Genomic DNA, 23,216 nt, shown 5'->3' on the forward strand with positions numbered 1-23,216 from the left:
TGGCTAGCAAGCTAAAAAACAGCTTGGGTTAAACAATATATTGAACTGAACTACACATTAGAACGTATTAATATGTTTTATACATGGAGATGTTTATTTCAACGTCAGTCGGGTTCATATAGTTAGTGAGCCAAAGTTTGGAGCCTAATGTTGTTAGCATAATGTCTCATAATTCCAGGTATGTGCTAGCGTTTTTGTGACATATTTCAAATCTTCTATTAGTTCATGCAACACTGTGTTGCTAACCAATCATATTAGCTCTTTGACGCCCCGCTCTTAACTGGTTAGATATTATTGCTAATTTTGTCCGTTAGATAACATAGATAGCTACTCAACCTGGTGAAATATTCAGTAAAACTTCTGGATGGTGCAACCAGGATCTTTTTTTTTTTTTATTTAGTGAACATGTAACTTGTTATGCAGAGCTGTACTTAAGTAGATTTTTCAGGTATCTGTACTTAACTTGGGTATTTATTTTTCTGGCGACTTTTTACTTTTACTCCCTACATTTGTAGACAAATATCTGTACTTTCTACTCCTTACATTGGAAAAACAGGCTCGTTACTTTTTTAACCTCCACGGATGACGTGACGTAAAAGACGTGACATGATCGGACCGGACATGACTAGAGCATCGGACTAGAGAAGGAAAGTCGATGATGCGCTCACAAAATGACTGGCCTGTTGGTGTTACCTGTTGACCTGATGCTGATGCTGAAGGTGCCTGTTATCAATCGATGGAAATTCACAGTGGACTGAGAAACTGAGCATAGAATTAGACCAGTCGCGTCATATTTAGTAAAAACGCGATCTATGTACATGCCTACAGTTATAAAGAAAAATACCCTCCAATTCAGGTATGGTGTGGTTTCTGTTGCTATCATTAGCTTTTTGAGCATTTTTTGGAAGCCACTTTACAACGTTAGCAATGCTATGGGAACACATCGTTTATAGCTAATGCTAGCTAGCTCTCGGTTTAAAAACAACAACCCAATGACCCTTAATTTATTATTAAAAATTATCCAGATGCTCATGCAGGACCTCTGGTCAGATCAGTCTAGATTATTCTGCTAGAATCTTTTTCATTTTGCAAAATTATCAACGGATGAATTGTTTAATTAATGGCAAAATCATTTTTACTTTTACTTAAGTACATTTCAAAGCCTGTACTTTCTTACTTTTACTTGAGTAAAGGAGTTGAATCAGCACTTTTACTTTAAGTAAAGTATTTTTAGAGTTTAGAGTATTATTTTACACAAGCATCTGTACTTTTACTTAAGTACAGATAATGAATACTTTTGCCACCTCTGTTGTTATGTAGTCAGCTATAGATGATCTTACAAGTGGATTGTTTTACTCCAGAGCAGTGCTTGGCCAGCCTTTGTGCTAAGCTAGGCTAACATACAGCTCGCAATAGCACACAGAAATTAGAGAAATCTACAAGATCGGAGTATGGCAACATTTTCTCTTTCTTTCTTTATTTTTTTAATAAAGATATATTTATTGTCTGTGGTGTGGAATTTTATTTAGGTGATGATAAATTATTCATTTATGCTACTCACTGTAATTTCAGATGTAGCATTTGAACAGTGTCTTAGGTGAGCTGGTTTATCTGGAGTTGTTTATCTACACTTTCAAAGCCTTTTTCCTTTGCTTTTTTTATGGAGTCCTGCCTTGTTAAAATGGAAAAATCCTGTTGAACGACGTTGTTTGAGTGCGATGTAAATGTTTATTCACCTTTCTGCTGAGTCATTATTAGAGTTAGAGCCCGTCCCTTCTTGAGACTCAACATTAAAAACATATTCCGCTTGAAGATCTTAAAGTTGGCTCCAAAAGTCAAACGCATTTCACAGGAATGAAACAGCTTGTTCAGGGGTTCGGTCATGAGCGAAGATGTTAAGACCATCTGAAGTAGTTAAGGATATTTTACAGCTGCCCGACTCAACACACTGCACACACACAGACACACACTGGCACGAGCAGCTACCAATCACCTCCTTACACCGCAACACTTTCACTCACACTTAGCCGTACATACGTGCTTCAGCAGATGGGTGTGGTGATGTATGGAGAATGGTTGGAGGTTGGCAGCTGTGTTTATCTTAGTTCTATCTGTGGGTGGGCCTTCAACCGTGTTTATCCAGGGGAGCACGATAACTACTGTGTCAGGGTTGTGCCTCACTATTATTCATGTTTACCTTACCTTTCACCTCCGGATGTCCTCTAGATCACTCAGTTATTGTTCTCAAACAGCCAAATAAATATTCACACAAAGTCCTGGATGTTTTTGAAATAACATTTTACCTTGTCTTCTACAAGTTTTGTGATGAGTCATGGCCGACACTCAAAGGCTGTGTCCCGTCAGCGTGGTCTCTGGATCAGATGCTGGTGTGTTTTACATAGTGACCACAACGGTCATAGCTTAATAGCTATGAGCTACATTTCAGTGTATTACCACAAATAAATGTTTTCATTTTAAGATGGGCCCAGACTATAAGAGTTTTGGGTTGATTTATCTCCTCATTGACCCTTCCCAAAAAAACAGATATAAACTCCGGACCTCACTCAGTACTGAGCTTTTGCCAAGTTCCTCTTGTAACATGAGGTGTTTACAGGTCTGCTCCTAAACCTCTCGAGCCACTTGAACACTCATCACAGCTGCAGATTAATATCAGAACAGGCAACAACTGCAATAAGTCTATAAGGAGGTGGTGCAGCTGACTAGACGTCTTAGCTAACATTTGCTAACGTAGCATCCATACTCATTTAGACCTATGCTTTGTGTTTTTTTTCTCACTGCAAAGAATTTTGAAGTTACTTTAAGTTGAGTTATTATTACCGTAATGACTCAAATATTGGGTTCAGCGACAAATAGCTAAACATAAAGCTGTTGAGACGTTGTTTTCTTTGGACAAACGTATGTCAGATTAGATAAAGCAATTAAAATGAATTTATAATATGGAGTATGGAGTATGGAGTCGTTTCCTCTGGATTTTCATTTTAAATTATATGGTCTAAAAAATCAAGAGCACAAACATTTGATTTTAAACGGTGTCGTTAACGTGCCGTTTTCTCCATCAGATTAAACTCAGTACAGAGCAGGTGAGCGACCGGTGTGTGTGCCATAGTCGGCGGGCTGCCATAGTGTTAACATTGTATGGGAAAAACATGAATATCATTATTTTCAAATCATGTAATGTGTGCAAGTTCGAGATTAGAGTGCAGAATATCTGCAAAGATTCTGCTAAAGTGTGTGATGCAGGCAAAAATCATGGGATTAAAAATTTAGCCAATACATTTTTGTTTGTTGTGGTCCTTGTTTATACAGTCATCCATGATACCAATATTACAAATGCAAATATATGAAGTTGGACATCTTTCTAATTTTATATTGGTCAGATTATACTTCTAATACAACACACATATTTAGGAAACCAACTGGATACTGATTGGAAGTGTTTTCCGTATTATGTTATTATTACTTATGGATATTACTCTTGGCTGAAATCAGTTGAACACTAATTTAATCTTAATACTTAACAGTAATATATCGAGCACAGATATGATGCTTTGAGGTACATACCTACATACAGTGCTGAATACTTCACATGCTCCCTGCTGTGCCTCGATTCACTTTATAAAGTGAGACAGAATTTAACATGACTCCATGGACGTGCAGTATATTTCATCCGAATATCTGACACATTTTCCTGTTGAATAATAAATCTCTGGTTCTGACAATGTTGCCACGTTGTTTCTTTTACAGCCGGAAGTGTTTACAGAAGGAAAACATCTTGTCTGAGTGAGCTGTGATGTTTGTGTGGGTGGTGATATCTGGGGTGACACATGAATGTACTGTTTAAGACATTGTGTCAACAATATTGATTTGCCTCAGTGGCGAAAGCTGAAGAACAGAACAGTTTGGGGTGGTGTCGTAATGGGTGACTAAGTAAGTAAACTAAAGCAACGTCTCGTATGACTTTACAGGACGCCAATCTGACCTTACACACAGAACCGCCCAACCTTACCGAGTGTTTTCAGCTCTCTGTGCTGTCATGGCTGCCGTGCATCTACCTTTGGGTCGTCTCTCCCATCTACCTCCTCTATCTCAAGAGGAACAACAGAGGGTACATCATGATGTCCATGCTGAACAGGTTCAAAACGGTGAGAGGGTCCTCATTCATTATTTGTGTTGGTGTACTAAATGATGAAAATAATAAGCATTTATATCATTTAAGACAGAGGTGGCAAACTCATTTTAATTCAGGGGCCACATACAGCCCAGTGGAGCTGTAATGAACTGTGTGAAGTGCGATTTCGCTGCTGTCATGCGCTGTTAGTTGTAAACACAGTGCGCCCCCTAATGGACAAATTAGGAATAGCTGGAAATTGTAGTTAGGGTCTTTCATGTAGTTTTCGCACTTTGCAAATTCGCCCCGCGGGCCAGATCGGATCCTCCGGCAGGCCTGTGTTGGCACACGGGCTGTATGTTTGATACGCCTGATCTAAGAGCAGCAGAGTGATATTGGCTGTCCCCTACTGATGGTGATGAAATAACAAATGGTTAACAAATTATTTTCAACGTTTAAAGACATAAAACAGTTAAAAACATGATAGAGAACCTCAACGTCAACTGAGTCTTGGATTACGTTGGTTGATATTGTTTTTCTTAAAGGGGAACTACTGTTTTTTACAACCTGGACGTTATTTCTGTTATTTTTTGTCATTCAGACGATATTTAGATCTGCGTATATCCATATAGTGGGAGTGACTGGGGCACCGAAACACAGCCTCTAAATAACACATTATCTGCCGCGAAACTCGTTCATTTCACCAATATTTTGTTATGATACGCTAGTGCTATTCCCTGTATCTGACGAATGACAAAAAATGACACCAACGTTATATGGGTGAGTACAGTTGTTCCCCTTTAAGGACATCCTGTCTTCACAGATGCTATATAAATGTTATCTCGTGGCTTCTAATGCCACACATGGCACAGCACATCTCCTGCAGCAGCATGTACCAGAACAGTGACTCAGATTGTCTGATCATACCGTTTTACCATTTCCCCTTCCTTACCAAATGCCATATGGCTATATTATGAAGACTGATGTCTAATGATCTAGAAATTAATGTCAGATGCTCTTTTTTAATCAGTAAACACTCATAATACGAGCCAACCCAGTTAGCAATTTCCAGAACTGAGTATACAAACTTAAAGAACCCTTGCTACATATCCGCTTGTGTTGAAGTGGCTTCCTCATCTTGTTTACTTTCAGTTTTTCTCTTTACTTCACTATCCTGTGTCTTCCATCAGGTTTTTGGCTTGTTCCTGTGGATTGTATGTTGGATAGATCTCTTCTACACATTCCACGAGCTGCGGCAGGGGCAAAGCCAGCCGCCCATCTACTTTGTCACCCCGCTGATGCTCGGCATGACCATGGTAAGGAACACATACCTTCAAAAACTATATTTGAATAATGTCACGGCTTGAAAGACACATTGATGCAACTGTGGAAATATACAAACATTTTTTTTTACATATGCAAATGCTGACGACACGGTAACGAGATGCTATCTGAGGGCACAGTGATAGAAGATCAGGGTCACCAGGCTGCTGCACAGTAAGAATGACGGCAAGAGGCTGCAGTCGCCGCCGCCTACACTGTTTTCAGTGCAAACACAGCAGATAGGTGGCTGCTGCTGCTGCTTTCGTTTGGCAGTTAATAAAGCGGATAGAGTAATCAAACAAAATTTCATCCATGTCAGTATGTTTGATGAATAAATTTTGTCTCTTGGGCTGTAAACCGTGGTCAAACTTAAACCTCAGGAGCTGCCTTGACTTGCTTGCTAATAAAAGCAGTCATGGTCAGTTAACGTAGTCATGCTTACACATAAACAGAACTTTGAGATGAGACAATATGTGTCAGTCTACGCACAGAGAGTGACGGTTTCCATAAACATACACGTAAGAAGCCATGTACACATGCCATGTGTGTAACCATGGTAACCACAGAAACCACAGAGAGGGAAACATTACAGGAGGTGATTTTTTTTATTTGGTTTAACACTTTAGTGTTTAATTGAATCCAATTTAACAGCGCCACAAACTTCATCCTCCAAATTGATCATCCAGTTTGACGCGTTTTGACGCTGTTTTATCATCAACTAAACAGTAAAGCAAAGCAGTCGTGAAGGAGGATTCAGATCATATTTAAATGCATTCATATTCAATTCCACAAACTCGTTCGCCCCAGCCCTGTCCCATAAACAGATGACATCTTCAAATAGCCGCAATAAACTATTTTAAACATAGCTAAAGCAAATCTTATCTGACGTTCACAGCCGCTAACTTGTTTACTTTATTCAAAAGCGAAAATTATTTTTGGCTTCTTTGGGACTTCATAAAACAAGTACAACTTGTTTAAGTGGCAGGAGGCGCAGTCGTGGTAATTCAGGTTTGTTTTTCTCCCGAGAAACCGTTTAAAAGGCCAATTCTGCAGACTTCACCAGAGGCTGTGAAAATAGAGATAGTGTATTTTGCCAACTTCCTCTCACATAGCAAAGTCTCATTTTCTTCTCCCTCTTCTAAAGCAGAGGAATGTTGCCACGAGGAATTAATGTTAGTGCAGTCTTAGAGCCGTTTAAGCTACGCCAAACTAAGTTGTTTCTGAACCAAAGCCTTGTTGACAAACTGGCTTGGTTCAGATACTGTACCTTCACAGAAAGGAAACTGACCTTTGAAGTGTTCTTGATTTTAATGTGGACAGGAGACGAGCACACGGCTCTATTTAATCTATGATTTAGGCTACATGCTGCTATGTGGACTGGTCATCATTGTGGTATTTTGAAGTCACGCCCCCCTCTCCCCCCGAACAAAGAAAACGTCAAAGGGCTCCTGTGGTCGCTTCCAACGGACTGCCTGTGACTTTGCACTTATTATCTACGGAACATTCACAACAAAGTACATCAGCTGGTTACAGATTTGGCTGGAGCAACGTGTTAGTGATTAATCCTGAAGTGTGTCAGACGTTACGGCGAAGCTTGTCCCTGGACGTTGTTGCCTTCCCGTGTGAACTTTAACAGCTTTTGAGGATGAATAATGAAAATAGTATTTGTAATAATTTACAAAACTAATTCCCGATTTGTAGTAGATTAGTTGGGTCAGTTAAAGACATTATTAACCTTCGTAAAAACAATCGTACTTCCAAGATGATAGATCACTGACTTTTGTGATCCTCGTACCTAGTAATATATCACCAAATGTTTTAGCTGGATTGCTTTAAGGTCTGGTAGAATTTATGGTTTCCCAGAAGATGAATCTTACCTAACCTCACTTTGGTAAACTAATTTGTAAGTACTTACACGCTCAGCCGCTAAACCAAGACCGTGGTTAAAAATAATTATATGTGGTAAAAATCAAACGATCTAAACAAGCTCTGAGCTTGCTAGCAAATTGACGTTGGCTTCAAGCACGGATGTACAGGCTTAAAGACCTTGAGTATGCATCCAAATTCTGTTGTAGGGGAGAGACGTACCACTTAAAGAATCTTGAACAGAAAGATGTTGGGGAAGCACAGTTCTCTTATTTGAGTGCTGCTCTAATCCATATTATAGCAAGAACCACTCAACTAAATAAAGAGGAGCAATAGTCCATATTAGTCCTTCAAGACATGAAGGTCAGTCAACCCGGAACATTTGAACGTATCCCGAGGTGCGGTCAGAAAAAATCATTAAACGCTGTGTTGATAGTGACTCTTCTGAGGAAAGGAAGACCAAGAGTCACCTCTGCTGCAGAGGATGAGTTCATTAGAGTCACCACCCACATAGATGCACGTACACAACTGAGGTTCATCCCAGTTTCAGCTATGCATTGGCAGGATTCAGACTTTCAAACAGCTCCTGCTGGATTGCTGCAGCCATAATGTGACTTAGCTTCATGAAACAGACTTCACCTTTTAGTTTTGATGACAGACATGAACACGTGGGATGTTGGACATCAGTCAAATAGCGACGTTTTGAAAGTTTCTGCCAATTAACTCTCTAACGTTAATATTTATTTGATGTATCGTGTTCACAGTTTAAACACCATCTGTATTTTTTCTTTTTTGCATAGTGGAAAAGTAGTTTCTGCTGAAACCACACAAATGCTCTATGTTCAGTATGAATTATTTTTGCTTTAAGTACAAAAGTTAACTAACCCTAACCCTAACCCATTTTTCTTCAGTGTCCAGCCTTACTGTTTGTCTAGTTTAACAATCGTTAAACAACATGTTGTTCTTGTGAATTGGTCTTAGCTATAGCTTAGCGATAGCACCAAGCCTGTAAACATCCACACAGGGCATTGTGCTGATGCAGAGCTCTAACCCAGCTTTTCACAGAGGAACAGTCGGCTTGAAAGACTGACCCAGACTCACCGTGCTTTACCTTACGTGCCCTCGGTTGCCCTGTCGGCTAATCTAACTCGGCCTCTCCCTCTGCTACTCCACACACCTCCCACACCCTCGTTTATTTTTCCTAATACCCCCCCTCCTTCTTTCCCTCCCTCCCAGCTGTTGGCCACGTTTCTGATCCAGTTTGAGAGGTTACGCGGGATTCAGTCCTCAGGGGTCCTCTTCATCTTCTGGTTCCTGTCTGTGCTGTGTGCCATTGTGCCTTTCCGCTCCAAGATCCTACAGGCCTCCAGCGAGGTGAGAACCCTCCATTGCCCTCACATGCCTTCTACATGTCTGCCCTCCTTTCAGTCTGACCACAAAGAATCGCCACCACATCGTTTTATCTTCACCTCACTTGTTTTCCTTCTTTCTTCTTCCTGTTCCATTTATTCCACTCCTCTGCCATGAGCCATCCTCAGTGTTCTTGACATTTAAGGATACTTGAGCAGTCAACGTCCCCCTGTGCACTTTCCCCATCTTGTCCTAGAAGAAGTTGGTTTGGAGCTTACAGTGAGTGGATGTCCTGGAGGGGTCTTACCAGGGCACCGCTAAGCAGAGGGAATAGAAGGCCCGTTGTTCCTAACACACTTATTTCGCTTTCAGCGTGAACAGCACACAGCAAACAAAGCCTTCAGGCAGCATGACCAGACAGTCTATGGTGTCAGGGTTTAGAAAGTATTATGCACAGACACGCATAGATCATCAAAATAAAAATAAAATGTACAGCGTGATCAAAGGCTATGCATTTTGGTTGATTCATTAAAGCTGTTGACAAACACCACTGACCCAGGCGATTATTTGGCTAAGTGCTGAGATTTCTGGCTTTTAGGACTGAAAAGCTTACAAGACTTCCAGATAAGTCCCAATTTCTTTTGGGACCAAAGTGATTAGTGACCTGTAAACGTTCTACTACAATGGCTGAAAAATGTTTTCTAAAAGGTTTTCCAAAATTTCTAAACCGATTGGCGCTCAAACATCTTAGACCGTGACCTCTGATCTACATTCTGTCGGTAATCTAGTAATTGTTGACTCCCGAATGATTTCACCCAGAATTTACTCCGGGTGTTTGACTGTGAATGGTGCCACCGAGTTTAGCGTGGGTGTGAGCTTTCTAAAGATGATTTAAAGGGTCATTTAAAGCTGCTCTTAGTCTTTATTTCAACCGTCGAACAAATTATTCACACAAATTCCCTGACAGCTAAACTCAAAACACTGAAGAAAAAAAAAAAAAAAACACTGGAGGAGCCGTCTAACCCAATGGTTGACAATTAATTCAACCTATTTTTGTGCTCAGTTAGGTGTTCTTACGTGCACGCAATGATTGGATTATGGCGAGTAAGGATTATCCCAATTAACATGTTTACATTGGCTCATATTCTCTTTTAAACATGTGGAGGGTAATCTGATTTATGGCTAAAGACGTCCCCCTGTGACCTTAGACGGTCTTTCTGACAGTAGATCTTATAATAAAAACAATTACTTCCAGTGGTAAAAACATTTAGTACAGTACATTTATGCCTTTATTGGTTCTGCAGGTATGCCAGAGGTCACAATGTGCATCCGACTGTGACAGATTTGTTGCATCATGTCTTTGTTACTTTATGCTTTGGTGATGAGGGTAACGCCCTCCTCCTTCAGAGAGTCGTCCAGGCAGGCAGAGAGGCTTGGTGCACCCACTTACATTGATTTATGTAGCCCATGCACAAACATCATAGAGAAAACTGATGCGATTTTACGCTGTTGAAGGTAAAAACAAAAAAAGTTCCCCCTTGTGCGGGTGCTGGGAGAGCGACAACTCAAATGAATGGAGGGAAGCGGCATTTGCATATATGAAAGTATTTCTGTAAACACACAAAATGAGGTGATGCAGTTTTATCAAAAGATGTATAATGCTGATGTAGGCTATTGGATGTTTGCTTCCTGCTAGATGTTAGTATTTTAGGTCAGTTCTGTGCAGAACTTCAAAGTATTCACAGTAGGAAATATATGAACCGTGACTTTGGTTTTCCCCTTGTTTTTACCTAGCGTCACCATGTGGGTTTCACTTTTGGCTTTGAGTTAAATACACTGATAACTATGGGATGTAGTGTCATGATATTTGGACCCCATCAAATGAAGTGTAATTATGTAGTTGGACTGAACTCATGAACCCCACTTGTGCTTTAATTGTTTTATCAGCAAACATCGGTGCGCTAAACTGTTAGACATCAGCATTTTAGAATTGTTGTCATAGAATAATGACGTTAGCATTCACCTCATAGCTTCACACCTCGCTGCACACTCTTCTATCCAATGTTCTGTCCAATCCCCTGTTGTATTAACAGAACAGCAGCCACTAAATTCTTTCGAAGACTGTCCTTTCCAAAAATAGACGGCAACGTCTGGACCGGTGCTTATACTTTCATCGCCATGATGTGAACATGTGCCATAAACACGTAGCACAAAGCTGCCTGGAATTTGCGGTTTGTGCTTCAGAACATGACTGCCGTGATACAGTGATCATGTTTTATTTCCACGATTCACCCGCCGGCCCCTCTCCTCGTCCACCCGCTCGACAGCCACTTCAAACTGTGACAAAGGTGTCCATTTGCTGTAGGCGCATGTATCATTTTACCTAGAGTATGGAGAAAATGTTCCTGTAAATGAAACACAAGACATCATTTCCCTTTTATGTAAACACTATTGGACGGGCAATGCTTGCAGCTACTGTCTGAACTTACTTCCTGCATTTGGGTGTGTCTGTGTGTCTTTGTGGTTTTTATACATTTCAGAACGAAGTCACGGACAAGCTGCGATTCACTACATTCTACTTCTACTTCAGCCTTGTGGTCTGTGAGCTGATCCTCTGCTGCTTCAATGAGAAACCCCCTCTTTTCTCCAACGTTGTCACTGACCCCGTGAGTCGTACATCCTGTCCTTACACAATGCAGGAAAGCACTTTTGCATGTCACTGGACATCTGAACGTCTTATATTCCTGCTGACATTGTATGTTTAGTGTTCTGAGCAGTCGATAGTCTGGGTGCTCTGTTTTCAGCTTCATGCCTGTGAAAGCAGGTCACACACTCAGTCACACTTTCAGTCACACATACACACACACACGTACACACAGAGAATTCAGTTGTTTCTGGCTGCCCGCAGAAGCATGTCCTCCTTATCCTTGTTTAACCTCGCTGGCCTATTTATTTCCATTTCTCCTCAGAATCCCTGCCCTGAAAAAACTGCGGGTTTTCTCTCCACCATGACCTTCTGGTGGTTTACGACGTGAGTTCACACTACTCGCTGACGCCACACCCGACATCCATTCACACATAGTTTGAGCTCTATATAAATATGTATATATGTATGGTTATTTGTTTTGTAATTCTTTTTGTAATATTTACAAAAAGGCATTTTTCTTTTGCATATTGGGCTTGCAATTGGATAATCTTACAATCAACCATTTTGACATAAACAAATTCAAATCAGCTGCACTCACATGATATATATGACTATGTCTCTGTTACTCTTCTATCCATTGCCGCATAAAGACCACCCACTCTATTTGATTGGCCCTTCAGGTCTTTGCTGGAGCATAATCAGTTACCAACAGAGCAAATCCAGGTCAACTTGGGGGGGGTGTTCAGGTGGGCTTTCAGGCTGTTAGGTCTTTAAGAAGGCCAAAATCAAATTTGCTGATGTAATAAATGTGGTTAACGGACACACTTTTCTCAAACTAACCACCTCCATTACTTAAAAGTGAACATCTAGCTAGGCTAGGCTAGTTTGCAAGCTTGGGTTATTCCTGAAGGTGAAGCACCAAGGTAGTGCTGAATAAACTAGCTAGCTTCCGTTGATAATGCTAGCACTTACTTAATGCCAAGTTAAAAGCCAGTTACACTTCTTACCTCTGTCGTCGCCATATTGTGCCAAGGTAAACCTCAAAAGTGAAGCCAAAGCAAGTAGAGCTCCCCCTGGTGGTTGCCTGCAGTATAGGTCATAAGCTCCACCTCCTCCATGTTAGTGGTTGGGACTTGGACCAAACTAAAACACTACAATACATGTCAGATAATTTTTTTCAAGGATGGTTTCAGTCATTTTAGGTAGTTAATATAATGTTGATGCAAAAAGTGTCAATTTTTTGGACTAAGTTATTTAACGCTGTAAAAAACAGGATGTGACGTAATGGCGACCACCAGTTTCCATGCCCATGGGACCGTGAGAGTTGTAAAAAAATAAAATGTTTTAAATAAGTACAGTGTATAATCCAATATTTCTTTGTAACCGGCGGAGGTAGACCAGAGCGTAGTAACGAAATTAAACGAAAACACGAGTGAATCTGGATGAAGTGTGGTCGACTCATCGATATCGCGGCTCTGCATGGCTCCACACTAGGACCATACTGCGCAAACTCTGGCTCCTAACTTGGCGCTGCCCGTATCCCCAGGGAAATAGCGTCAGTTTGGTCAATGAAAGGAAGTGGACACGCATTGTCCATATTTATATACAGTCTATGGGCTAAACTAGTCAGCTGGCTAGGTAGCCTGAGCAGCCTTGTTAAATTAGAAAAGTAATAGAGAGGATAGTTGCTAGGCTCTAATTGGGTGAATAATAATTATTTATTATAGATTATTTTGGAAGCTTACAGGAGTTAACTGGTTAAATTTATTTGCAGTCTTTTAGCATTTCATTAGCTGAATGCTCAGGGCTAGGTCATAATGACTGCAATTGAGATAATGTAAGAGTTTATTAAAAATCTATTTAAATGTAAACATTTATTATTATAAAAATATGTAAAATCACAACATGCAGAGTAATAGTGGATTAAAGCCTTGGTGGTTACTGTAAACAAGTGAACCTAAGTTTGAGACAATTAACAGTTCTTCCATGTAAGCAGTTAAGCTATTAACTTTCTTCTGCAACAAAGAGGACATTGTTTTTGTTTTTTTCACATGGAAGCGCCGCGTCTTCTTTCTGTTTTACTGTAAGACAGTCTCTGCCCTTGTGCCGGAAAATACATCGAGCCAATTTCCGGTGAAATCCGATCCTGTAGTACATAATGATGATTAGCAAATCCAAGAAACTCAATTACATGTTATACGGAGAGAAACTAGGAAGGCTCTGAGATAGATTAATTTAGATTTAGAGTCACATTTTGGCCAAAGAATGAAACGAACACATGGGATTGAAGAAATCATAAGATTCCAACTTTAGTCCAACAGCGTCTTTCATTTCTAGGAACTGAACTTGATTGTGTTGAATTGAAGTTGTCAGTAGCAGATTGAATTAAACTACTGATTCTCTCTCTCTCTCTCTCTCTCTCTCTCTCTCTCTCTCTCTCTCTCAGCATGGCAATCAAAGGGTACAGAAAGCCCCTGGAGGCTAAAGACCTGTGGTCCCTGAACCAGCGTGACAGCTCGAAGGTGATGGTGCCCAGACTCCTCAAAGAGTGGGAGAAAGAGCAGGCCAAGTCCAGGAGGTACGTTTGTAGTAGAGGAATTAGAGAGAATGGATATGAATGAGTCGGTGAAGCGCTGCTAATTTCTGAAATGGATAGCGCAGGCTAAATGTTTTCCAGTATGTCTGTGTCGCTCACATGAAAGCTTCACTTCATGTCACAGTGTATGAAATTGAAACACTCGCTATGTTTGTGTTTACTAAGAAAGCGAGTTATTGGGGCAAATCAGGTTAAAGCTGGAAACTGGAGAACTGCTGTAACCTGGATACTTTAAAATGCTCAGCTGGTCAATAATTTGAAACCATTGCTGGCTTAATGTAAGTTTATTACTGACATACGATGCCTTGAGAGCAGCAAGGCTCCCTAGTGACAGAACACAGTTTTTATTTAGTGTGCAAAGGGTCTGCATTTGTACATTTATACACATATACATATAAGTTATTTAGATACAGCAAAGGAAGATTCTGTTTCCTTTCACCTCTCAGCACTCATGCTACACAAGCGGCTTTGTCTCTACTGACTATAGTCTCAGCAAACACTGTCTAACAGGAGAACGTAATGCATTTATCGAGGACTATTTTCCTCCAAAGATGAATACACATTAGGTGCTTTATTGACTAATAATTAGGGCAGCAGGATCGTATATGTGAGTCAAAATAAACTACAGGATCATGTCACACAGTGCAAAGATGCAGCACGCTGAGCTTCGCTGTCCTAGTTACAGTAAAGGTCTGTGGCATAGACGAACAAGATAACAGTATACCCAGCTCTGGATACAAACACAATACGTGTGCTGTCGTCCTGCAAGTGATAAATGGATAAGAAATTGGATTCTCCCGCAGCATTCAAGCAGTGTTAATCAGGTTTCTCATTTCTCGAAGTTCAATCATCGTGTTCGTGCAGAGAGCCGAGCCTGACAAGGTGCTATTTCCCAGAGAAACTGTAACTCTAATTCATGTAAATCTATAATTTACATTTTTTATTATTATTATTATTATTATTATTGAAGCTGCCTTTGCTTTTATTTCTTTGTCAGACCATATAACTGGGAGGATGTTGCCTTAGAGGGCAGGGCTCTTTGTTTGTGCAGAGGCACATGTCCATTCCCTTTTTTCATCAGTGAAACCGTGAACATGTTTTTTGTAATCCTAGAAGCAGGGTTTCTACTTCATATATGTGAAACTGTTACCACTGCTGCTATGACCAGTATCTGCTTCAGAGGACTGTGGGAATGTACTGAAAGTAAACAAGAGAAGGAAAAGAAGAACTCCTCAGAAATGGAGACTGCTGCAACATTTCGGCCAAAGAGCGTCTGCAGACACCAGAGAGGGCATTTAATATGCTTTGCCTTGTTTGCGGAATATTTTAGATTTTTAATGTCAGAGCCTCCAGGGATTAAACCCACCCCCTACTGTTCTGCTAAATTAAACGTTTTTTTTTCTCATGTCTGTAATATTGCATTCCAAGTTCAAGCGAGCTCAGCTACATACTGGAGAAATTGGATTAGTTTCCTGGCCGTTCTGAGCGGCTACACATTCAACTGCCTCGGCGAAAGAAAAAAAGGAAGGAGAAAAAAAAAACATGAGGCAGTTTTATGCACAAACATGCCCGACAAGCTCTCTGAACTTTGACCTCCATCTTTCTTTGAGTTTCACCATGCGCTCACCGCTGAGAGCTACGTGTAAAGTGATACAGGAAAGCTCTATTAAGCCTTTTCACTTCTTGTCTGAAAACCTGTTTGAATTCTATCACGGTCGTCTTGTTGGACCGTAGTTACCGGTTAGTTCACCGCTGGAATCTGACTCTTGCACTTTAAGCAAGCCGGTTCCTTTCCCCGCAAAGTTGGGTCATTTCTCGCGTTACATCTTGCTGCCTGAGGTACCTTTGAACAGTTTAACCCTCCTATTTACCTGCTCAACAAATGCATTCACAAGCAGCCAAGGAGGTCACGATAGCATTTCATGTTGTCAGGGTTTTCCTACTTGGTACTTAAGGAATAAATAGTGCAAAAGGGATGAAGTGTGTTTTATTTTTATATTTATCTCCACTAAAGTGGTTAATTGCAGCCCTTCTGCTCTAGCTGAAGCTCCGCTACTTAAATCAGTTTATAACAATTAATTACTGCTGAGTTAGAACTCATTGTGAACCGTATCGTGAAGACCAACATTGATTTAAGTCAATACACATTTACTTTATTCAAAAGATTAATGTGTGGTCTCCACATTTTACCCTTCCTTTGAGCCAACTTCTATAAATTAATCACTTATCAAGAATCAACTCTACTTGACATTTAAATCAAATTAGTTAATAGGTTTGGATGGTCAGCAATTTCCTTCTTCGATAACAGCTGTCCCATTTATCATCCAGCAGATGTTAGCCTCCATATAAAGATCCGTTATTCTGTTTCGTTTTTTGCTCTAGTTTGGTCTCCGCTGACTGCTGGGTGCGACAGGGTAGCATTGAGAGCAGTGAGTTTGAAGTTGTGCACGGTAAAACCATAACGAAAAGCCGGGAGATGCTATAAAACTCTGTGGGGCCAAGTAAAGTTCAGATGGGTGATATTTGTATATGGGTTTGTTGCTATGAGCAACCTCTTTTACAGAGAAGCAAATATTTAATCAGTTGTGATAGCGTAAAGACTGATCATAGCAGCTTTGATATTAATCTGATTATTGGTACTGCTAGTGTTGCTCAGATACAGCTTAAGCGCCGAAGAGTCTACACAAAGTAATTTTTTCAATTTTTTTTATATAAAAAGTCTGTAATCTGTCATGTATTTAAAACTAGACTTTAATATGAAGTGATCATTGGAAAAAAAAAAATTAAATTCAAAGTGAAGATGGGTTGCGATGGCATAAAAGTTGTTGAGAAACCTGAAGAGCTGACTGGGAAGGATGGCGTCATTTCTAGTATAAATATTAAGGGTTCAAGAATAGAGCCCTGAGGCACTCCATTACCAATGGTACGAGGGCTTGACTAAGTACCATCAACAAAAATTCATTCATTCGTTTTCTGTAACTGCTTGTCCTCTGGAGGGTCGTGGGGGTTGCGGAGCCTATCCCAGCAGTCATTGGGCAAGCGGGGGTACACCCTGGACAGGTCACCAGTCTATCGTAGGGCTAACATGGAGAGACAGACAACCATTCACACCTACAGCCAATTTAGAATCACCAGTTAACCTAACAAGCGTGTCTTTCCACGCAGACACAGGGAGAACATGCAAACTCCACACAGAAAGGCCCCATTCGAACCCAGAAACTCCTTGCTGTGAGGCATCAGGGCTAACCACCACACCTTTGTGCTGCCCATCAACAAAGATTAATCTCTAAAGTGTTATAGTGCAAAAACTGTTTTGAAACTGTAACTTACAATTTCTCTTCCTCTGTCTCTTACTTCTTGAAATTCTGTCCTACCATTCAACTGCAGTGATCAGAGTCTGTCCAGCCAGGCTGTGTACTCCAAGCCCCCACCATCGACCACCAACCACATCACAGGCGGAGGAGGAGGAGGAGGAGGAGGTGAAACCAGCCCGGAAGAAGTCGAGGTGCTGCTGTCCAATCAGAAAGCTGCACCCCGCCAGCCGTCCTTCCTGTACGCCCTCATCAGGGCCTTTGGACCCTACTTTCTGATTGGCTCGGCCTTCAAGCTCCTGCAGGACGTCATCACCTTTGTCAACCCTCAGCTGCTCAGGTAGAACGAAAGATTGCACTTCACTACTGCATGCTTTCTCCCAAACAAGCTACCACTGTTCCAGCGTTGCCCCTACGTATTGTTTGCATATCATGTTTGTGTTTTTGCATTATGGTTTGCTTAATACACAGCCATACTCTGTTATTTATTTAAAAAAAATGTGTGCTGTCCCTGTTCAGGATACAAAGTCATTATGTAAATATGGTTCCTGTTCATGCTTCTAATGGCCCTGGGTGGAAATTTAGTAATAGCAGCTGTTGTGTGAAAACCTTATCTCTATGTAAGTGAGATAAAATATCCGAGATGGTTGACCACATATTTTTCCTGTAGCCGGGGCATTTCGTCTAGGTCATGTGGTTGATGATTGATAATTAATGTTGACGTCGATATCTTTGTCCCCAGATAAACATTGTCAGATTTTGCATAAGGCTAATGTTAGCGGCTGCTCAGCCTTCCAACACTGTATACCCGGTTCATGAAAAGCCAGAAGTTAGCATAGTTAGCTCAGAAATTATGCAGAGATTTTTTTTAAATAGACCCTTAGCCAAGACCATGAGCCTTGAGGCTAGCTAGCGTTCTGCACGAGGGACGGAATAAATCAAGTGTTAGGCAATTTGCGAAGCTGAACAGCTGACATGCAAAGATAACTACCACGCTAAGCTAACCAGCGTGCATGCGTAACATTTAAGATAAGTAGCATGCTAAAGAACATAACTTCATGTTGCCCGAGCCATCAAATAAAATGATAATTAGCATTTAAACTAATTAACTAACTTGCTGAAAGTGTGCCAGTCTATCCTTGCAGTCATCAGCACACATTCACATACTATATGTTGTAAAGAACGTTACAAAGCAGTATGCCATTACATAAAAAAAGGAGCCAGCATACGTAGACAACTGTGTGTGCATAGTTTCGGTCTCTCTGAGGCTTCGGGGGACCCCAACAAAAAGAATTAACCCACGTAGGATAAGGGCCATTACATGTTTGTATGTCAGAAGATCCCCTGATAGGAATGTTGTGCTGCCCTAACATATCATAGGCTCATAAAAAAAATGCAGCCTGTTTTGATTGTGATAACAAACAGGCTTTTCCAGAGAAGTTAGAGATCATGATTAGTATCTTTGGAGAGGGGATGCAAATAGGGTGTATGAGGTCTTTACAGCGGGGAGACAACAAAGTCTCTGCCAACGTGAGAAATTCTGAATAATTAATCTAGTGAGTTGTTGTGAATGCTTGTCTTTATTTATCCAAGCTGGCACGAACAGTGTTTATGTTTGCTGACAGGCCAGAATGTGTATCTATCGTAGTCAGGAGTCATATTTTATGGTCACAGGAGAGCACATGCATGTGTCTTTGTTAACGCTGGTTATTTAAGCGCTGTGAGCTTTAATCCAAACACTTTTTTTTCTGCTTCTTCCCCTTTACAGGATGCTGATCTCTTTCACTAAGCAGAAGGACGTTCCTGACTGGTGGGGTTACACTCTGGCGTTCCTCATGTTCTTCACAGCCTTGATACAGACCATCATCCTCCATCATCATTTTCAGTACTGTTTCGTCACCGGCATGAATGTACGCACCGCCATCATTGGAGCTATCTACAGGAAGGTAAGCTGGACGCAGTCACGTCAAGCCTAATTTCTTATCAACAAAGTGAACGAAAAATCCTTTTCATATACACATTTCATCAAAGAGAAAATACAGCATGCTTCACAGAGCGCTAAGTGTAGTTGTGTTTTTTTAACCCTTCAACATTATTCTGCAGGCGCTGGTGATAACTAACGCCGCCAAGCGTTCGTCTACGGTGGGAGAGGTCGTCAACTTGATGTCCGTGGATGCACAGCGGTTCATGGACTTGACCACTTTCCTCAACATGCTGTGGTCTGCTCCTCTCCAGATTATGTTGGCGCTGTATTTCCTCTGGCAGGTACATGCACAGATTATACTCATCGTCCGCGTGTCAGTTTTGTGGAACAAAGTCATTAATTAATTGTAGATAAATGAGTTTTCCCTCCTTATTTGAGTACAAGTTGTAACAGGGTGTCAAATGTAAAGCCATGGATAGAGCCAAACAATGACTGTAACTTAGTAATGTATTTTCTACTGTCAGTAATAATAATAATTTGTTCAGCCAGCAAGACGAAGATTTACTGCATGTTTCTGTTAGCATCGCAGAGATTTATGCTTTTAACAGCTGACAGACTATTTAGGAACCTTACAGGTGTTAGTGAGGTTAACAGGAGCTGTCATATTTTCTTAACGTGTGCTCGGGGGAGTTTTGCTTCGTCTCGAGGCTTCACTGATTTGCTGAAACCCGTTGTATTTCCACAGAACCTCGGCCCATCTGTGCTCGCTGGTGTCGCAGTCATGGTCATGCTGATTCCTTTCAACGCCGTCATTGCCATGAAGACCCGAGCCTATCAGGTATGAACCGTCAAACTAAGACAGGGCAGTGTTTAATATAGGCATACATAATGTTTTTGTTTTACATGTACCGAGTTACTGCATAAGTTCATTGTATTAAGCTTCAGTTTCAATGATATAGCCGGACTCAATCAGAGATATATTGCTGTAAACGTATTCAGCTTCATTTGTCCACTTTTTCCAGTTTCTTTAGGGTTTGGTTAGTTTCGGGTCCATCAATTCTCAAATTAACAACAGTTTGTCTACTTGTCAACCTCAGGTACAGCAGATGCAGCATAAAGACTCTCGTATCAAGCTGATGAACGAGATCCTGAACGGCATCAAAGTCCTCAAGCTGTACGCCTGGGAGAACTCCTTCAGAGACAAGGTCCTGGCCATTCGGCAGAAGGAGCTCAACGTGCTGCGCAAGACGGCCTACCTGGGAGCGCTGTCCACCTTGGCCTGGACCAGCGCGCCATTCCTGGTAGGCTCAGTCCACATGTCCTGGGACCCACTGTTATTTTATTTTGTTCATTCAGAACAAAACGGATGATCTTGGCTTGCAACTTTCTGCCAAACTGTTCATCCACAACAGTTTCTTAGTGGACACTGCTCATACTAAGGAATACACCTGCCATGACTTCTCCTAACAATATTAAACCTTGGCTTTGCTCAGTGGCCATCTTTAGCATGAATAACGCTACTGTAGGAACAATAAAATTCAGGCTGTGGCTGTTTAACCATGATTTTACGCAACCACCAACATGATGCAATAATAATAATAATAATAATAATGTTTTGTGTATAATTTGAGAGTGTGCTGCTGAACATACACACACAAAGACAACAGCAATCCTTGCCATGTAGGTAGAAGGGGTTTCCTTTAGGGATGGACCATACATTTCTGTGAAGATGTTGCTGTGGAGTAAGGTTTGTCACCCCTCAGGGGCCCCATGGAGTGTCTCATAATAGTATCCTTATGAGTGTTACACCTCACTGAGGGACCAATTCTCCGTACCATTTTAAATATATCTTCAAAACAACACCACGAGAGTACTGGGAGTTGGCATACGTTGTGGAGCAGTGAGCTTAAACTCAATATGAAGGCGTCTGGAGCTGCAGATCCCAGTGATACTTTCTCTGTAGGTTCCACTTTCACATTATCACATTATTTTCACACTGATAATTTATGCACTGTCTCTCCAAAAATATCTGTCATACGTGTTTTTAATTAAACATTAAAAGTGACATACAGTATATTTGTCACTTACAGCCTCGATACGTGCGTTATGCTGTGCTACGTTACGGTATAAGCTAACGGGTTCAAACGATACTGGCCAGGTGAAAAGTGACACGTGTCTGGTTTAGAACAGCTGTGGTAAACCCCTCAGGAGCGGTGTATCAGCCATTATTAGTCATTTTGTGCTGACAAGGGTCAGTGTGGATGTGTTGTGGGTGGCCTCTGTCGCAGTGCATTTACTGTAGAATGTACATGCACTATAACCTCTGGACTCGAGGCCCACATGCTTGGCTTCAGATTCTTGGATTAATTTCACAGCGATGTGTCAAATGTGACCCCTCAAGTTGACCTGCTGGCAGAAACCGAGGTTAATATTTTAATGGTATAAGCACTTAATGGAAATCAAAGCCAAGCGGTGTGAGGTGGCTGTAGGTCGACTCATAAAGAAACCAGAGCTTGATCCTGGATTACTCCTGTTCGGGAGTTATCCAACCAAAGAAATAGTCAACTGTTCTGTTTTTTTTTGTTTTTTTTCAAATGTCTGACATCTATGTAATTAGATTTTGAGGGCATGTTGTGTTTACTAGATAAAAGCACATTCCATTAGCCAAAAGCCAGTGTTTATGAGTGATTATAAACTGTAATGTGCTGAATATCCACAGCTCTGACTGCTGTTCATCCCTACAGTAAACTGAAAGACCCCGACGGCCTGTTTGTCCATGTGTTTCCAGGTTGCCTTGACAACGTTTGCCGTGTATGTGACGGTGGATGAGACCCACGTCCTGGATGCGGAGAAGGCCTTTGTGTCGCTCTCGCTCTTTAACATCCTCCGGTTCCCTCTCAACATGCTTCCACAAGTCATCAGCAGCATCGTACAGGTGAGCGCCGGTTCATTTCCCTTTTACTGCCTTACTTCCCGCCAGCGATTGTACTTCAGATTTCAGCGAAAGCCCTTGTGTTTACTCTGCCTGACAGGCCAGCGTCTCTTTGAAACGAATCCAGACTTTCCTGAGTCATGATGAGTTGGATCCAGATTCAGTCGACAGAAAGAACACGGGCACAGGTAAACGTAAAAACTGCACCTCTTTTGATTATTGTTACAACACACCCAACAAACCTTAATGACTGCTACACACTGGGAAAATTGGCATTGTCATTGACATACCATCAGTCACTTCAACTCCGTATAATCACAATATAAGGCTTAAAATGGAAAGCCTGGAGAGCTTTGAACCACTAAGAGTTGTTTTAGTCTTTTGTTCTGTCAGATCTGTGATGTCAGTAATTGAATAGCCGCTGAAAAGAAAGTCGTATTTCATTTTGTTGCTCAACAGAGTTTGCAGTGACAGTTGTCAATGGGAAATTCACCTGGGCTAAAGAAGATCCTGCAGTTCTGCACAAGTATGTCTTTAAAAACAAAAAAACACATTACTTATCTCGGTATCAGTTGTCGTGTGTGCACGCTCTCAAAAGCTCCTCGTGTTGACTGTGTGTTTGTAGCATTAACGTCATGGTGCCCCAGGGCTCCCTGCTGGCGGTCGTGGGCCACGTTGGCTGCGGGAAATCCTCCCTTATCTCTGCGCTGCTGGGTGAAATGGAAAAAGTGGAGGGAGAGATTTCTATTCGGGTAAGATTTAAACAGCGGGTTATTTCATCAACTTTATTTTACCCCTCGGTCTTCAGCAGCTGCAATACGCAGCGTTTTTGTATCGGTATGGATAAGTTGACCATATAATGTGAAAGAGGTTGCTTGTGGTGATAATAATCACCTGACTCTGCGGTTCCCCTCAGCTCTGTGGAGAATTTGAGTGTTTTCCATCTGTTTGTTTTAATTTCATGGCGCGCAATTTTACTGTTTTGCTTCAGGTCCTGCTGTCTTTATTTTTAGTGAGAGGGTCCGAGAAACTTAACGCACTGTGCACAGCATGCATACAGCTGAGTAGCTGCTAAAGCCATAAAGACATTTTCCTAAAAGGTTAGCTTGTTAGCCTGCAGACAGTTAGCTTAGCATAG

At 41.2% G+C, this 23,216-nt stretch overlaps 1 protein-coding gene across 2 annotated transcripts in view; it reads left to right on the forward strand.

Annotated features, from left to right (window-relative positions):
• The window catches only part of abcc3 (ATP-binding cassette, sub-family C (CFTR/MRP), member 3), a 53,622-nt gene that overhangs the window by 13,932 nt on the left and 16,474 nt on the right, over positions 1–23,216 (forward strand). For both annotated transcript variants that reach the window (XM_084567989.1, XM_084567988.1), the window contains exons 2-16: positions 3,987–4,163; positions 5,320–5,445; positions 8,555–8,692; positions 11,209–11,334; positions 11,638–11,699; positions 13,762–13,893; positions 17,299–17,562; positions 18,991–19,168; positions 19,326–19,487; positions 19,892–19,984; positions 20,244–20,447; positions 21,935–22,081; positions 22,179–22,266; positions 22,538–22,604; positions 22,704–22,830. In XM_084567989.1, the coding sequence (XP_084424115.1) occupies positions 3,987–4,163; positions 5,320–5,445; positions 8,555–8,692; positions 11,209–11,334; positions 11,638–11,699; positions 13,762–13,893; positions 17,299–17,562; positions 18,991–19,168; positions 19,326–19,487; positions 19,892–19,984; positions 20,244–20,447; positions 21,935–22,081; positions 22,179–22,266; positions 22,538–22,604; positions 22,704–22,830 (2,091 nt within the window). The remainder of the gene's footprint in view (positions 1–3,986; positions 4,164–5,319; positions 5,446–8,554; positions 8,693–11,208; positions 11,335–11,637; positions 11,700–13,761; positions 13,894–17,298; positions 17,563–18,990; positions 19,169–19,325; positions 19,488–19,891; positions 19,985–20,243; positions 20,448–21,934; positions 22,082–22,178; positions 22,267–22,537; positions 22,605–22,703; positions 22,831–23,216) is intronic.

The sequence above is a fragment of the Chelon labrosus genome, assembly GCF_963514085.1.
Source record: "Chelon labrosus genome assembly, chromosome: 19".
Classification (NCBI taxonomy): domain Eukaryota; kingdom Metazoa; phylum Chordata; class Actinopteri; order Mugiliformes; family Mugilidae; genus Chelon; species Chelon labrosus.